The 16917-nt window shown below is 47.2% G+C and overlaps 2 protein-coding genes across 2 annotated transcripts in view; one reads left to right on the top strand and one right to left on the bottom strand.

The window, feature by feature from the left end:
- The window catches only part of LOC140319808 (uncharacterized), a 481384-nt gene that overhangs the window by 288425 nt on the left and 176042 nt on the right, over nt 1-16917 (top strand). The gene's annotated exons all lie outside the window — the stretch shown is intronic.
- Nucleotides 4412-16917, bottom strand: part of LOC140320015 (thrombospondin-type laminin G domain and EAR repeat-containing protein-like) — a 28674-nt gene continuing 16168 nt past the window's right edge. Inside the window, exons 10-15 of the mRNA XM_072397775.1 lie at nt 15093-15273; nt 13239-13291; nt 8566-8742; nt 6197-6375; nt 5137-5238; nt 4412-5063 (exon numbers count right to left, since the gene is read on the bottom strand). Coding sequence (XP_072253876.1) covers nt 4910-5063; nt 5137-5238; nt 6197-6375; nt 8566-8742; nt 13239-13291; nt 15093-15273 — 846 coding nt within the window. The 3' untranslated portion in view covers nt 4412-4909. The remainder of the gene's footprint in view (nt 5064-5136; nt 5239-6196; nt 6376-8565; nt 8743-13238; nt 13292-15092; nt 15274-16917) is intronic.

The raw sequence follows: 16917 nt of genomic DNA, 5'->3' as shown, positions 1-16917 counted from the left end.
CTACAAACCGGAAGTGTCATGAAACGCTTCTCTGATCAACGGTCAACAAAAACAACTGAATTCAACTTTACACATGAACACGATGATTAAATGTAACGAAAAACTCAAAAGTAATAAACTAACTCAAATCATTTATCGAAATGTGATTGTTTGTCATAAAATAAACATGTTACTACAACATAAAACGAGCCAAAACCTTTATTTTCTGATGACTGGAATAAAGAAGGAGCCAACAAATGTGAAGCTGCTTTGAAAACATCAGGAATACTGGTGGGCTTAGCGATTAAACTAGTTTTGTCATTTTTTTTTAAAAATGAGGAAAATAATAGTCACAGTCTGAATGTCTCATTTATTTCAGAAGGATTGCATCTTCTTCTGATAAGCGTAAACCAAAGATTGTTTGCTAACCATGAATCTTAGCTTCTAGTTTTAAATATGAGGCATTGGATATTGTTAACCACAATGCTCTGGTATAAAAGATTTCTAAATTAAATTCTTCCTCTCAAGCAGTGGAATGGATTTCTTCATATCTCTCTGTAGGTGAGAGTGTGTTAAAGTTAACAGTGTTTAGTCTGGTAGGTGTTCCACAGGGTACTGTGTTATAAAAGGAGGAAATGATAGATCTGTTTTGGATGAAAAAGTGTTATTAGAGAATAACTAAGAGTAGTATTTCTCATTAAGGCTCATCACATTGTTAAACTCGAGCCTGGTTATCTGGTTCAGTTCGGCTGTGAGTGTAAAGATCTGCCCAGCTGCTTAATAATCTTTAGTGTCGTGACTCAGTTGATCCACTAGTGTAAAAAGTAATAATTACCCTATAAAAGTTCATTATTTGAACTAAAATTACACTAAACAGTAAGCAAGGAGTGCATATGACATACTGAAAAAGCTACAAAGACTGCTCTGAGAGCTTGGTAATAGTGATAATCACATCTTTGAAGCATAATACAATTTTTTTTAACACTGAAAAAACATGAAAAATAATGAAAATTGAAAAATTATAAAAATGGAAAAAATATGAAAAATGATGGAAATGGAAAAGTAATGTTCAAGTAAAGTAAAATGTTATATAATTATAAAGGTGTATGCATTTATTAACAGTTTGTGGAGGCCTGTATGTCAGTTAATGATGAATCTTTAGGGTTATGACTCTATGTCAGATTATATAACATGCTGGGGACAAGCTGGAGAAACAGTCATCAAACCACTGTAAGACTCTGGAGAAGCATCTCCTGAGCTTTGAGGATATAAAACATTATTTTAAAAACTGTCTTATTTTTATGATCTTTGAGGGTTTGTTGTTGGGAAAAGACCAAAGTAGTCAGACTCACCTTCGCAGCATCTTATTCACAGGAACAGCATAGAAACACATGGCAGCATACGAGGAATTCTCTTCTGTTGTTGACCTCACGAGAGAAAAGGCTGAATATATGTGGCTGAACAGCTCAGCTCCTCCTCCACATGTCACTTTATTAACTTTCACTCAGAGGAATTCACACAAACACAAGACTTTCTTCATCTGGAGACTGTTCCAGAGCCTTCTGTCACACTAACTTTGTGCAGCTTTTTCTACCCGAAAACACTGAAAGATACTCAGAACTCTGGATATCTATATCAAGATCAATAATATCTATTCATTTAATGTCTGTCTTGTGGGGCTGCCGCTGTAAATTAGATGAAAGCTGATTGAACACTTTTTGAGTCACTTTTTCAAATAAAATTCTATAAATGAATAGTTAGAAGTAAACACAAAGGTTCATTAAGACTGTAAATGTGTTGGTTAAAGGAGAAGAAGCTCAATAACATCATGTGAAATATAATTTTATTCAAAATGACTAAATTATAAGTAAAAGTTGACATAAATTTAAATATCACTGAGTTCATTTATAAAAATAATCAATAAATAAAAGCTGAAAATATAAAGATTACTTCAAATAAAATAATATTAGAAAATAAATCAAATGCATTTATATGGACTTTGTAGGTTTATTCAGAAAAAAAATCAATGAATTAATCAATAAACAGATTTAGTTTTAATGACTTAAAAAGTTTAGTTTAAAGAAAGGAAAGAAAGTAAAAATCATATCAAATTAAATATATTTTACATGAAGAATAGATGATATTATGTAAGAAAAGCTTTTGCTTCTGACTCGGTGTTCTAATAAGTTACAGAGATCATTAAAAAATATTATTTTTGTGGATTATTATTTAGGAATACGTAAGAAAAATATTTATATTCAAGTTTAAAAATACAAAAAGAGGCACAATGAAAATATTAAAAAGAGTTAAATAGGTTTAGTTGTCCATCTATGACCTGAGGAGGAAACTGAAAAACGTGAAAACATTAAAGCTGAACATTCAATCAACTCAGATAATCTGACCTCAGATCAGCATCAGTTTACTGTCCAGCAGCAAAAACAGGAAGCTGCAGACAGTCAGAAATAAATCAGTGAATCCAGAAGGAACGGGAAGAATCACAGATTAAAACACATCAGTCTAATAATAACATATATTCAGCTTCCAACAATAATATTAGTTTATTATGAATAATAATAATAATAATAGAAGTTTGAATGTGCAGGAGCACTGCCTCCAACAGTCTGATCCATCCTAAAGCACCTTTCAGACTCAGTTACATGACTGACATCGGATCGGATTCATGGCTAAATTACGATAAACTGAGTTATTCAGCTCATGTAACAAGCTTAATCCGACAAGAAATCAGATCGGATCGAATTAAGACCCGAGATAACTCGATCCAAACGTGCACTGAACGTGCACGTAGACGACAGCGGATCGGATCGAGGGTTCTGCTCCAGATTTTTTCCCGCGATCGTCACCCGGAAGGAAGGAGACGATATTCCTGTCGTCAGAAAGAAAGAAACAAGGCGATGGAGAACGTTGTGCATCTCTGTTCCATAACCAGCTCATCACAGATGGAGAGGGACGCAGCTTCATCTCGCTCTGCGTTCGCCATCTTTCTGAATGCCTGAGTTTGTTGTTGTTGGTGGTGAAGACGTCAACAGGAAGTGGCTCTATTAGCGATAGCTGAAATGGGGACAGCGCCACCTATGGTACCGGGGTATGACCTGCTTTGTGCCAGTGATTCCATTCATTCACCGCCATATATCCAAGGATAATTACCCTCAGATAAGGAGCAGAACCCAACTGTAGCTGTAATCCAGCTAATCCCATCATGTAAACCCACTGAGTTTGTAGTCCTCCTTAAATTGACTCCGCCTCCTCTGCTAAGCCCCGCCCACTCACATCCACCCTGCTGGACGGATGAAGCCAGCTTCTGGTGGAAATGTTCTGCTGTCAGCTGCACTGAGGAGCATGCATCTTCCATCCAGCAGCAGCCTCAGAGGATATAAGAGCCCAGTGGATAAACTATATCTGAGGCTAATGTTCCAGCAGAGTTAGCTAAAGACTGTGAATGTGCAGCAGACACTTTTCATCCCACTGTTTTAACAACTTGGTCCAGTTCAACGCTGGACTGAAGGAACTGAGCCACAAAGAGGATCAGTTCCAACTCTCAGAGCCTGAACTTCAGAGCAGGGAAATGGAAGCATCTGAGAAATAACTCCTCATGGTTTATTTGCTGATTTATTTCTTCCTATAGCAGCAGCTAACGCTAACAGCTTAGCTAATGAAGATGACGTACACCAACTTCTAAGGAGTTACTGCTGTTCCTTTCTGAAAGATGAACATTATTGTTCCCACATTACTTTGTTAGCTGAAGCTTTCTAGCTGAACGGTTCCGTTCTGTAACTCAGACAACCTGCAGCTGTGTTTAAGGTGTGTTTCCAACACAACACCGGTCCTCTCCTCCCTCTCGGTGTGCTAACGTTACATTATCGGCATGTTTCTGATAAAGATGGAGGTCTCCAGGTGCAACCGTTTAATGAGGTTAATATATCAAAAATGTTTAAACGCAGTAATTAACGGAACACATGCATTACTACGAGTTACGCTGTGCACATCTCCGGCTTGGTCCATTACTGTTGATGAGAAAGCATTGTTTGCTAGCATCTGCTGCTAACTCACAGCTAACTGCTAACTTACAGCTAGCTGCTAACTTCCAGCTAGCTGCTAACTTCCAGCTAACTGCTAACTCACAGCTAACTGCTAACTCACAGCTAACTGCTAACTTACAGCTAACTGCCAACTTACAGCTAACTGCCAACTTACAGCTAACTGCCAACTTACAGCTAACTGCTAACTCACAGCTAACTGCTAACTCACAGCTAACTGCTAACCTGTTTCCCTCTGGGATCCATACAGTAACTATCTGTATCTATAGAGCTGGAGTGTTTCTGACTGGAGGAACAGCTTCATTCTGTCTGTGTTTCTGCATTAAATCACAGCAGCTGTCCAGGTGTTGATGACAGGTGACTGTAAAGGTGTGGATGACAGGTGACGCTAACCCAGAAACACACCTGAACTCTCCCCAGCAGCATGACAGCGTGTCCTCAGCCTAAACTGACCCTTCACCGACGTCCTGTTGAGGCCTTGTTGGTTGAACCTCTGGGAGCTCTTTGACTTTGGTTCAAACTGATGTAATTCCACAGTTCTGTCACTTTCTGTTGGGAAACTTTCTTCAGGCTCAGCTTGAGTTTCACAGCTGAAACAGAGAGTCGGCGTCAGAACAAAGGTGTTTCTGAGAGCTGCAGGAAGTGTTTGTGGACAACATGACAAAGTCACACAGGTTGAAACTAAACAAACCAAAAATCCACAAACAAAGAATCAGCAAATTTCTGAACTGTTTCCGAAGGAAAATAAATATTTCAGCCTTTAGCTTAACGTGAATCAGCTTCTGGAACAAAAGTGCTGCGTGTAAATAAAGTTTCTTCCTCTGAGACCAACAGGATGGAGCTCAGCAGGTCCACCACCGGCTGTCCGGTCCGCTTCAGTACGTCCTGAGTCTGAACACCTTGCTGAGCCTGGAGGTGGCGCTGGAGTACACCAGGAAGGAGCCTTCATCGGTGCTGAAGTGTTCCCAGTCTCTGCAGCCAAATGTGGGCAGGCTGTGCACCGCGACAAAGCCCTCGTAGCCCTGCCACCTGAAAACACAGCACTGGTCACATGATCTGAAGAAAAGGCAACACCTGCATGTGTCGGAGGAACAGAACGCACCTGTAGACCATGCTGTTCAGAGAGTACGAGTTGCCATCATGAGAGTTCGCCACGACCAAGAACTTCTCGTCTCCGATGGTGAAGAACTCCCAGTCCAGAGCGCTAAAACATAAACAACATAACGGGCTCTTTAAAGGGCAGCTCCAGTCTTTTCTTCACAGTTAATTACCAGCAGATTTTTAACCTCTAAAACAATCAATTATTCTAAAACCTGATCAGTGAAAACAGCCTCCAGGAATCTGATTGTTTCTGATTGGTCAGCATCTGAAACCTTGACCGATGATGTGGTTCTGTTGGCGTCTTCAGGCCGTGACCTTCAGTTCAGGCTCAGCCTTAGAGATAGGGGGAGGAGCTCCATCATCAGGGGGAGGGGCTCCATCATCAGGGGGAGGAGCTCCACCATCCGGAGGGAGGAGCTCCACCATCTGGGGGAGGAGCTCCACCGTCGGGTGGGAGGGGCTCCATCATCAGGGGGAGGAGCTCCACCATCCGGAGGGAGGAGCTCCACCATCTGGGGGAGGAGCTCCACCGTCGGGTGGGAGGGGCTCCATCATCAGGGGGAGGAGTTCCACCATCAGGGGGAGGAGCTCCATCATCGGGGGGAGGAGCTCCACCATCAGGGGGAGGAGCTCCATCATCGAGGGGAGGAGCTCCACCATCAGGGGGAGGAGCTCCATCATCGGGTGGGAGGGGCTCCATCGTCAGGGGGAGGAGCTCCATCATCTGGGGGAGGGGCTCCATCATCAGGGGGAGGGGCTCCATCATCAGGGGGAGGGGCTCATTGGAGCAGATGTGATTATTTTATGAACCGAATGAGCTGTCGGTGGATTATTGTGAGAAAGCACTAAAATGTTCTGAAAAGGGTTTTAGTTGTCCTCTGATGTGAGTTAGAAGATGTTCTAAGATGAAGCGGGTATGAACCTGAATATTCAGACATCATCGAATGCCGTTTGGTCAGTTTGACACACACTAAGATTTCAACCAATAAAAATCCTTCATGTTAGTGTAAAAGTTCAGAGGAATGTGCTTCGGGTTGCGGCTGCAGAAACGGGTCGGTCACCTGTGAGTGAGGACGTCCTGGAAGCGGATGAAGGTCTGGGTCAGCATGTTGAGCTCATAGACGGTGGAGTTGATGCTGTAGAGGATCGGACCCTGGCTGGAAACCTTCTGACTGTTGGCCACAGCGAGGAAGAACCTGCCGTTGATCTGGAACGCCTCCCAGTCCGTCGCCCCAACCGTCTGCAGACAGTTAACGACACTGAGATGCAGCTCAAAACCACAGCAGGTAAAACACACCTGGCGCCACATGTCCAGGCGCTACTGAGGCGAGGGCTGGAAAAAATCACTGTTTTAACTGTAAAGCACTGCTCATGACCTGCAGAGGAAGAAGGACACGAGTTCAGTGAATATCCTTACTTTACTGGTTTTATTTACATTTATTTATTTTCTGGAAGGATATTTACCACATTCTGACAATAATGTTGGTTTTAAATTAAAGAAGTTTTATTCAGCTGTTCAGCAAACAGCTTTTTCAGTCGTTAAGATCAAATGTTCACTCTCAATAGCAGCAAAATATGCTGATTTGCTGCATCGATCATCAACTGTTGACCCATCTCACTTCTCCTGGTTAGCAACCATCTCAGCAAATGGTGGCAGCTGCCGAAAAACCTGAGAAGCATCGCTCCCTGTGGAGGACAGTTGCCCTTTAAGTCCTTGGAGGAAGAATTCAAAGTTACAAAAACCAGGAAGTACTGCAGTACAGACTAAAGAGATCCAGTGGATCCGGTTCAGGAAGCAGAGACTGCATCAGAGAGGTTGAGTTGGGCTCAGATCCTTTCCAAGTCCCCTAACATACACCTCCAGGCAGAAGAAAGGGCGCCTGGTCGAAGAGGAGGAGGTGAGAGCAGCTGCAGAGGATCCTGAAAGGCTGAGGAATGAGGAAGAGGGAAGCTTGGACCCTCACCATCACCATCCTGAACCGACTGGCAGGAACATGAAGCTGGTCTCATCCTTCATGTTTGTGCAGAACTGTGACCAACGTCAGTCGAGAGTCACACAGAAGTTACGATTCAAAAATCTGATCTGATGTTTCCTGCCAGCAGGGGGCAGCAGCAGCTTTCTGGAAACCTCCAAACGCAGTGTCAGGATCAGCTAAAGAACACAGCGTTATCTTCATCATCCTCACAGAACATCACCAGGTTTCAGGCTCAGATCAGACAGCGGCTCGAGGGTCTGGTTGAGTTTCATCATGAGATGAACAAGAGATCTTTACCTTCAATCAGTCATTGTTGTGTGTCTTTAGGATTCATTATTCCAAAATATGAGCTTAGTTTGACACATTTAGATAAATGTTCTTCTCTTTCATTCAGTCTTTGTGAAGGAAAATGTTCAAAATGTGGTTAGTTTGATAATTCATGAAACCGTATTGCTTTTAAAAAGTCTGTGAACCTTTTATTTCTGCTGTAAAACTGCTGATTTGTGAGGATTAATGTGACAAACTGATGTTTCAGGAGGTTAACGTGTCCTCAGAGGTGGAATTAAAGGTTTTTGTGAAGATTTAACATGTTTTTGTGGTTTTAAAATGCTGTAAAAGTCTCTCTTTATCCTTCAGCTGGAAACCCCCTCACACATGCACTCACATGCACGCACACAAACACTAATTACACTCTGCTGATTTCCTGTGCTTTAGTTTCCTTTTTATCATGAGCAGCAGTGTAAAAACATGTTTCAGTGCATGTGAAGCTGCTTTCATGTCGTCACATTAAAGTTTCTGCTGTTTGACCCGATTTATCTCAGCCGAGCTGAAGGAAGAGCAGCAGCTGCAGAACATTTTCAAGCTTCAGCTAACAAAGTAATGTGGGAACAATAATGTTCATCTTTCAGAAAGGAGCAGCAGTAACTCCTTAGAAGTTGGTGTACGTCATCTTCATTAGCTAAGCTGTTAGCGTTAGCTTCAGCTAACAAAGTAATGTGGGAACAATAATGTTCATCTTTCAGGAAGGAACAGCAGTAACTCCTTAGAAGTTGGTGTACGTCATCTTCATTAGCTAAGCTGTTAGCGTTAGCTTCAGCTAACAAAGTAATGTGGGAACAATAATGTTCATCTTTCAGAAAGGAACAGCAGTAACTCCTTAGAAGTTATTAACTCTAAAATATGACGTAATCAGTCCCATTTATACAGAAGATATTCCATACTGACAGTAAAGGTCAAGTCTTCGTGTCCTATAATGACCCAGTAAGTTACTGGATATATTCTGATTGATTACTGATTATTAAAACTACATCAATCTAACTGCTGCTGCTTTTTAAAACACCACCAGAGGTCAGCAAAGTTGGATAATTTACAGCATCCTGTTGTCACCGTCAGGAAGTTACAAACTAACTCCTGGAACCAAACCTGGTCTGACCCAAGAGACAAGAGACACTGACCGTGATGTTCTGGAAGGTCCGGAAGCATCCATCCTGCCAGATGTAGATGGTGGAGCTGATAGTGGTGGTCTGATCGTTGAAGGTGTTGGCCACCACCAGGAAGTGGTAATGTTGGATGGTAAAGAACTCCCAGTCGTACGCTCCAGAGGAGGGCAGAGTCTGGTTCACCTCAAACAGCTGGGAGAAGGCAAGCCGGGACAGAACATGAGAGGACAGCGAGACAACTAGGATATGACCAGGACAGGAGAGAACAGAGCGGACCTGAAAGAACGGGACAAACTGAGACCAGGACAGGAGAGGACAGGGCGGACCTGAAAGAACGGGACAAACTGAGACCAGGACAGGAGAGGACAGGGCGGACCTGAAAGAACGGGACAAACTGAGACCAGGAGAGGAGAGGACAGGGCGGACCTGAAAGAACGGGACAAACTGAGACCAGGACAGGACAGGAGAGGACAGGGCGGACCTGAAAGAACGGGACAAACTGAGACCAGGAGAGGAGAGGACAGGGCGGACCTGACAGAACGGGACAAACTGAGACCAGGACAGGAGAGGACAGGGCGGACCTGAAAGAACGGGACAAACCGAGACCAGGACAGGAGAGGAAAGGGCGGACCTGAAAGAATGGGACAAACTGAGACCAGGACAGGAGAGGACAGGGCGGACCTGAAAGAACGGGACAAACTGAGACCAGGACAGGAGAGGACAGGGCGGACCTGAAAGAACGGGACAAACTGAGACCAGGACAGGACAGGAGAGGACAGGGCGGACCTGAAAGAACGGGACAAACTGAGACCAGGAGAGGAGAGGACAGGGCGGACCTGAAAGAACGGGACAAACTGAGACCAGGACAGGAGAGGACAGGGCGGACCTGAAAGAACGGGACAAACTGAGACCAGGACAGGAGAGGACAGGGCGGACCTGAAAGAACGGGACAAACCGAGACCAGGAGAGGAGAGGACAGGGCGGACCTGAAAGAACGGGACAAACTGAGACCAGGACAGGACAGGAGAGGACAGGGTGACCTGAAAGAACGGGACAAACCGAGACCAGGAGAGGAGAGGACAGGGCGGACCTGAAAGAACGGGACAAACTGAGACCAGGAGAGGAGAGGACAGGGCGGACCTGAAAGAATGGGACAAACTGAGACCAGGAGAGGAGAGACCAGGACAGGAGAGGACAGAGCGGACCTGAAAGAACGGGACAAACTGAGACCAGGAGAGGAGAGGACAGGGCGGACCTGAAAGAACGGGACAAACTGAGACCAGGACAGGAGAGGACAGGGCGGACCTGAAAGAATGGGACAAACTGAGACCAGGACAGGAGAGGACAGGGCGGACCTGAAAGAACGGGACAAACTGAGACCAGGACAGGAGAGGACAGGGCGGACCTGAAAGAACGGGACAAACTGAGACCAGGACAGGAGAGGACAGGACAGGGCGGACCTGAAAGAACGGGACAAACTGAGACCAGGAGAGGAGAGGACAGGGCGGACCTGAAAGAACGGGACAAACTGAGACCAGGACAGGAGAGGACAGGGCGGACCTGAAAGAACGGGACAAACTGAGACCAGGAGAGGAGAGGACAGGGCGGACCTGAAAGAACGGGACAAACTGAGACCAGGACAGGAGAGGACAGGGCGGACCTGAAAGAACGGGACAAACTGAGACCAGGACAGGAGAGGACAGGGCGGACCTGAAAGAATGGGACAAACTGAGACCAGGACAGGAGAGGACAGGGCGGACCTGAAAGAACGGGACAAACCGAGACCAGGAGAGGAGAGACCAGGACAGGAGAGGACAGGGCGGACCTGAAAGAATGGGACAAACTGAGACCAGGACAGGACAGGAGAGGACAGGGTGGACCTGAAAGAACGGGACAAACCGAGACCAGGAGAGGAGAGGACAGGGCGGACCTGAAAGAACGGGACAAACTGAGACCAGGAGAGGAGAGGACAGGGCGGACCTGAAAGAATGGGACAAACTGAGACCAGGACAGGACAGGAGAGGACAGGGCGGACCTGAAAGAACGGGACAATCTGAGACCAGGACAGGAGAGGACAGGGCGGACCTGAAAGAACGGGACAAACTGAGACCAGGAGAGGAGAGGACAGGGCGGACCTGAAAGAATGGGACAAACTGAGACCAGGACAGGAGAGGACAGGGCGGACCTGAAAGAACGGGACAAACTGAGACCAGGACAGGAGAGGACAGGGCGGACCTGAAAGAACGGGACAAACTGAGACCAGGACAGGACAGGAGAGGACAGGGCGGACCTGACAGAACGGGACAAACCGAGACCAGGAGAGGAGAGGACAGGGCGGACCTGAAAGAACGGGACAAACTGAGACCAGGACAGGAGAGGACAGGGCGGACCTGAAAGAACGGGACAAACTGAGACCAGGACAGGACAGGAGAGGACAGGGCGGACCTGACAGAACGGGACAAACCGAGACCAGGAGAGGAGAGGACAGGGCGGACCTGAAAGAATGGGACAAACTGAGACCAGGACAGGACAGGAGAGGACAGGGTGGACCTGAAAGAACGGGACAAACTGAGACCAGGACAGGAGAGGACAGGGCGGACCTGAAAGAACGGGACAAACCGAGACCAGGAGAGGAGAGACCAGGACAGGAGAGGACAGGGTGGACCTGAAAGAACGGGACAAACTGAGACCAGGACAGGAGAGGACAGGGTGGACCTGAAAGAACGGGACAAACTGAGACCAGGACAGGAGAGGACAGGGTGGACCTGAAAGAACGGGACAAACCGAGACCAGGAGAGGAGAGGACAGGGCGGACCTGAAAGAATGGGACAAACTGAGACCAGGACAGGAGAGGACAGGGCGGACCTGAAAGAACGGGACAAACTGAGACCAGGACAGGACAGGAGAGGACAGGGCGGACCTGACAGAACGGGACAAACCGAGACCAGGAGAGGAGAGGACAGGGCGGACCTGAAAGAATGGGACAAACTGAGACCAGGACAGGACAGGAGAGGACAGGGTGGACCTGAAAGAACGGGACAAACTGAGACCAGGACAGGAGAGGACAGGGCGGACCTGAAAGAACGGGACAAACCGAGACCAGGAGAGGAGAGACCAGGACAGGAGAGGACAGGGTGGACCTGAAAGAACGGGACAAACCGAGACCAGGAGAGGAGAGGACAGGGCGGACCTGAAAGAACGGGACAAACTGAGACCAGGACAGGAGAGGACAGGGCGGACCTGAAAGAATGGGACAAACTGAGACCAGGACAGGAGAGGACAGGGCGGACCTGAAAGAACGGGACAAACTGAGACCAGGACAGGACAGGAGAGGACAGGGCGGACCTGACAGAACGGGACAAACCGAGACCAGGAGAGGAGAGGACAGGGCGGACCTGAAAGAATGGGACAAACTGAGACCAGGACAGGACAGGAGAGGACAGGGTGGACCTGAAAGAACGGGACAAACTGAGACCAGGACAGGAGAGGACAGGGCGGACCTGAAAGAACGGGACAAACCGAGACCAGGAGAGGAGAGACCAGGACAGGAGAGGACAGGGCGGACCTGAAAGAATGGGACAAACTGAGACCAGGACAGGACAGGAGAGGACAGGGTGGACCTGAAAGAACGGGACAAACTGAGACCAGGACAGGAGAGGACAGGGCGGACCTGAAAGAACGGGACAAACCGAGACCAGGAGAGGAGAGACCAGGACAGGAGAGGACAGGGCGGACCTGAAAGAACGGGACAAACTGAGACCAGGACAGGTGAGGACAGGGCGGACCTGAAAGAATGGGACAAACTGAGACCAGGACAGGAGAGGACAGGGTGGACCTGAAAGAACGGGACAAACTGAGACCAGGAGAGGAGAGACCAGGACAGGAGAGGACAGGGCGGACCTGAAAGAATGGGACAAACTGAGACCAGGACAGGACAGGAGAGGACAGGGCGGACCTGAAAGAACGGGACAAACCGAGACCAGGAGAGGAGAGACCAGGACAGGAGAGGACAGGGTGGACCTGAAAGAATGGGACAAACTGAGACCAGGACAGGACAGGAGAGGACAGGGTGGACCTGAAAGAACGGGACAAACTGAGACCAGGACAGGAGAGGACAGGGCGGACCTGAAAGAACGGGACAAACTGAGACCAGGACAGGAGAGGACAGGGCGGACCTGAAAGAACGGGACAAACTGAGACCAGGACAGGAGAGGACAGGGCGGACCTGAAAGAACGGGACAAACTGAGACCAGGACAGGAGAGGAGAGGACAGGGCGGACCTGAAAGAACGGGACAAACTGAGACCAGGACAGGACAGGAGAGGACAGGGCGGACCTGACAGAACGGGACAAACTGAGACCAGGACAGGAGAGGACAGGGCGGACCTGAAAGAACGGGACAAACCGAGACCAGGAGAGGAGAGACCAGGACAGGAGAGGACAGGGCGGACCTGAAAGAACGGGACAAACTGAGACCAGGACAGGAGAGGACAGGGCGGACCTGAAAGAACGGGACAAACTGAGACCAGGACAGGAGAGGACAGGGCGGACCTGAAAGAACGGGACAAACTGAGACCAGGACAGGTGAGGACAGGGCGGACCTGAAAGAACAGGACAAACTGAGACCAGGACAGGAGAGGACAGGTCGCTGGACCTCATATCCACAGCAGACAGGACGGCGAGCGTCACCTTTGTAGCGGGGTTCCACCTGTAGATCACACTGTGGATGTTGTGGTGTGTACCTGAGGACACAAAGAGACGTCTCAACAGCAGGATCAAAGAGCCCTGGTGGCTGGCCCCGCCCCCTTCTGTCATCGTGGTTTTTATCGTTGCCAAGGATACGTCTCAACACTTTAAGCTCCAGATTTTTCCATTTTGACAAAAAGTCAAAAGGCTGAAGTTTGAAAATGGTTAAAGACATATTAGCACCCTGTAGTATTATGACAGTCCTCTGATACAGGTTCATCTTGGGTTAGGGTTAACTCAGAGGAAGGTGGGAATAGATGGATTGACCTGCAACTGTCTCATAGAAAGTGGAATCAGGTTTGGTGCGTTGTCACGGTAACGTTCCCCACACAGGACATGAATTCCTCACCCACTGTCATCTCCTGAGGGCTGAGGCCCCACCCCCTCAGAGACGTCCCTGAGCTTCGGTGCTGTTCCTCAGTTGTGTTTTGGATAAAGTTCCCATTAAAGTACAAAAGTCAGCTGCTCAGTTTTACAGCAGAATCTGAAGCAGCTCGCTGTAAGCAGGTATGTGATGTGATCAGAGTACACCTGCATGCTTTGCTCTCAGATCATAAACAATCTTCTTGGATCAGTGAGTGTTTTTATCTCCACAGGAAACGCAGCACAGGTGGAGGTGTGTTTGAAGTGTTCTGGTCGAGCTGCAGCAGGAGATGCTCTCTGCCCTTCAAAGCTCATTTTATCTGCTGAAAACCACGAATCTCTGACATCAAACAGTTTGATTTTAAAGCTTTTAACGAACAAACCCACCAGGAAACAATCAGCTAACAGGGATAATTAACCTGATCACACAGCGGCTTGTTTTTCACAGTCTGAAGATGTGGATCCTCTCTGTGGGCATAAAATCACCAGCAGACCTCGATAAAAACATCTCAGAATATTCCAGCTGCATCTTGGATGCTGGTGTTAAACACTGAGCTGAAGTCCATGAAGACGATGTGAGCAAATGATCTGGACAAACTGCAGTGGATTCACTCTAACTCACTTCTGACAGAACAAAGAGCCGTGAAGGTTTTTTCTGACACATCTTCACTTCATCACATCATCACTTCCTGGAGAGCCGTTTCTGTCAGGATTCACCTTCAAGTGGAAGTTAGGACCCAAACACAGGACTAGGGTGACGGTAAGTGGCTGCCTTTTGAAAAAGAAATCAAAGGTGCTGCCGAGGGAATAAACCAAAAACTCAAACGGAACTAAGGAAGGATTAGTTTTAATTATGTTTATTGTGGAGAAAGCTGCCTCCCGCTCACTCGACTAAGCCCCGATCCGTCTGTCCATCTCTGATCCAACTCACCATCACTGAGAACCAGGTCCAGAGATGTTGAAACTGCTCCAGCTGAGGCAGAGACTCATCCCGACCCGGAGGGAAACCCCAGAGGAGTCCCAGGATACTCCCAGGGGGCTCCCAGAAGACTCCCAGGATACTCCCAGAGGACTCCCAGAGGACTCCCAGGACACTCCCAGAGGACTCCCAGGAGACAACCCGACCCGGAGGGAAACCCGACCCGGAGGGAAACCCGACCCGGAGGCAGCGCTCCACCTTCTTTCACTTCAGAACCACATTCATTTTCTGATATCACACCATCAGTAATGATGTGATATTTTCCCTGGACTTATTAAACCAGCTGATGAGAAGGTTCAGAATCACCTCTGGATCCTTGTAGTTTCACCTGGGACGACTCACAGCCCCAAACTTTATCATTCTTTAAGTTTCCTCATGATGTTTACCATCAGAGTTGAGAGAAAAACTGACCTGTTCCACATTTGTTGGTCACATTCGCGCTCCAACAGGTTTACCTCGTCTGTGATTCGCCACCACCAGGAAGCTGTGGTTGTGGATCTGAAAGGCCTCCCAGTCCTGAGCAGAGTGAGTCTCCAGAGTCTGATGACGGTGGAAACGCCGCCGCCGCTGATTCCATCGATAGATGACCGACAGCTCGGGCTCCGCCTCCTGGACATTCGCCACCACCAGGAAAATCTGACGGAGAGAAACACAAATCACCTGTTTGCACGAGTAAAAATCTGAGAACTACAGTCACTGAAGAACAAACCAGATATGGAACCTGAGATTTGCTCTGATAGTGAATGAGTTCTTGGTTTTAAAGGATTAATGGAGTCTCTAAGTGTTCCCAGACGTCCTCACAGTGCAGTCGAGTCGAGTTGCAGAAGAAGAACACGGGACAGAACTATGGGACCTGTTTTAGTAAAAGATGGACAGTCATCATGAGTCCAACTCTTAGTTTGTTCAGTCTGACTCACAGCTGCCAATCTTTCAGATTCCAGATGCAGAAAACAAGCTGCCAGAAAGAGAAAGCTGACCCATAACGTTCTGTTTGGGAGAGATTTCCAAAGAAAGATGAACCTGAGGATCTGAGGGAGTCGCAGGAGTCAGACTGGTTCCAAAAAAAGAGCCAAAACCAGGAGGTCAGAACAGACCTTCTGTTCATCAGGGGGTCTTTCAATCATTTCAAATGTCTGGGTCATACCTCTCTGCTCCTACACAACGTCTCTGAATACCTGCAGAGCTTTGTGTTCACACCTGTGTGAATCTGTGTGTGTCACACACTATGCAAACAAAACCAATACAATGTGAACACAACGCTTCAAACAGCTGCTGACGATCCCCCTCCATGAAAAGCCTGTTAGACTCCTCCTCTGGGCTTCATCCTGAGCATGTGGACACCCAGACACACCCTCTGAGGTCACATGACCACAGGTCAATCCCAGCATTAACAGAAGCAGATCAAAAGACTAATTATGTTTTTTCAGGATTTCTTCTAGTGAATGAGGTCTGGTTTAAAGTGACATGTTGTACCCTTTATAACAATGCACACCATTTTCTAATAAAAGTTTGAATTGGAGTCAAGGAGCTCCCAGGGGACACCCAGGGGATTCCCAGGGGGCTCCCAGGATACTCCCAGGGGGCTCCCAGGATACTCCCAGGGGGCTCCCAGAGGACTCCCAGTGGAGGACCACAGAGACGGTTCATCTCCACAGAGTTTGAGCAGAACCAAACTGTGTTTATGTCTGTTTGTGAACACTGCTCTGCATTTATAAATGACAGGATACTGTGAGAGTTTTATTGATGAATTTTCTGAATTATTGTCTGATATCTCGATTGATTTTAACCATTTTACAGCTATGAATCTGAGCGAGTGGCCATGACTTGTGGAGTCCCCCAGGGGTCAATTCTTGGACCTCTTCTGTTTAACTTGTACATGCTTCCTTTGGGTCAGATATTGCAGAACTTTAACATCAATTATCACAGTTATGCAGATGATACACAACTTTATTTGTCTCTGTCACCAGACGACTGCAGCCCAGCAGATGTACTGTGGCAGTATCTGGAGGAAATAAACTCCTGGATGAGAGAGAATTTCTACAATTAAATGAAGATAAAACTGAGATCATTCTGTTTGGCAGCAAAGAGAAGAGGGTCAGCATTGGTAAATATCTTGAGACTCGGGCCCTTACAATCACTGACTAAGTTGGTAACCTTGGAGCGTTGATAGACTCAGATCTGACTTTCAGCCACATCAAAGCTGTCACCAAGGCAGCTTTTTACCAACTCAGAAACATCAACAGAATTAAAGTTTTTCTCTTCCAAAAAGACCAGGAGAAA

The sequence above is a fragment of the Leuresthes tenuis genome, unplaced genomic scaffold, assembly GCF_036924035.1.
Source record: "Leuresthes tenuis unplaced genomic scaffold, fLeuTen1.0.hap1 SCAF_12, whole genome shotgun sequence".
In the NCBI taxonomy this organism is placed as follows: Eukaryota; Metazoa; Chordata; class Actinopteri; order Atheriniformes; family Atherinopsidae; genus Leuresthes; species Leuresthes tenuis.
Note: the sequence above shows the minus strand (reverse complement) of the source record. Positions and strands in the feature narration are given on the sequence as shown.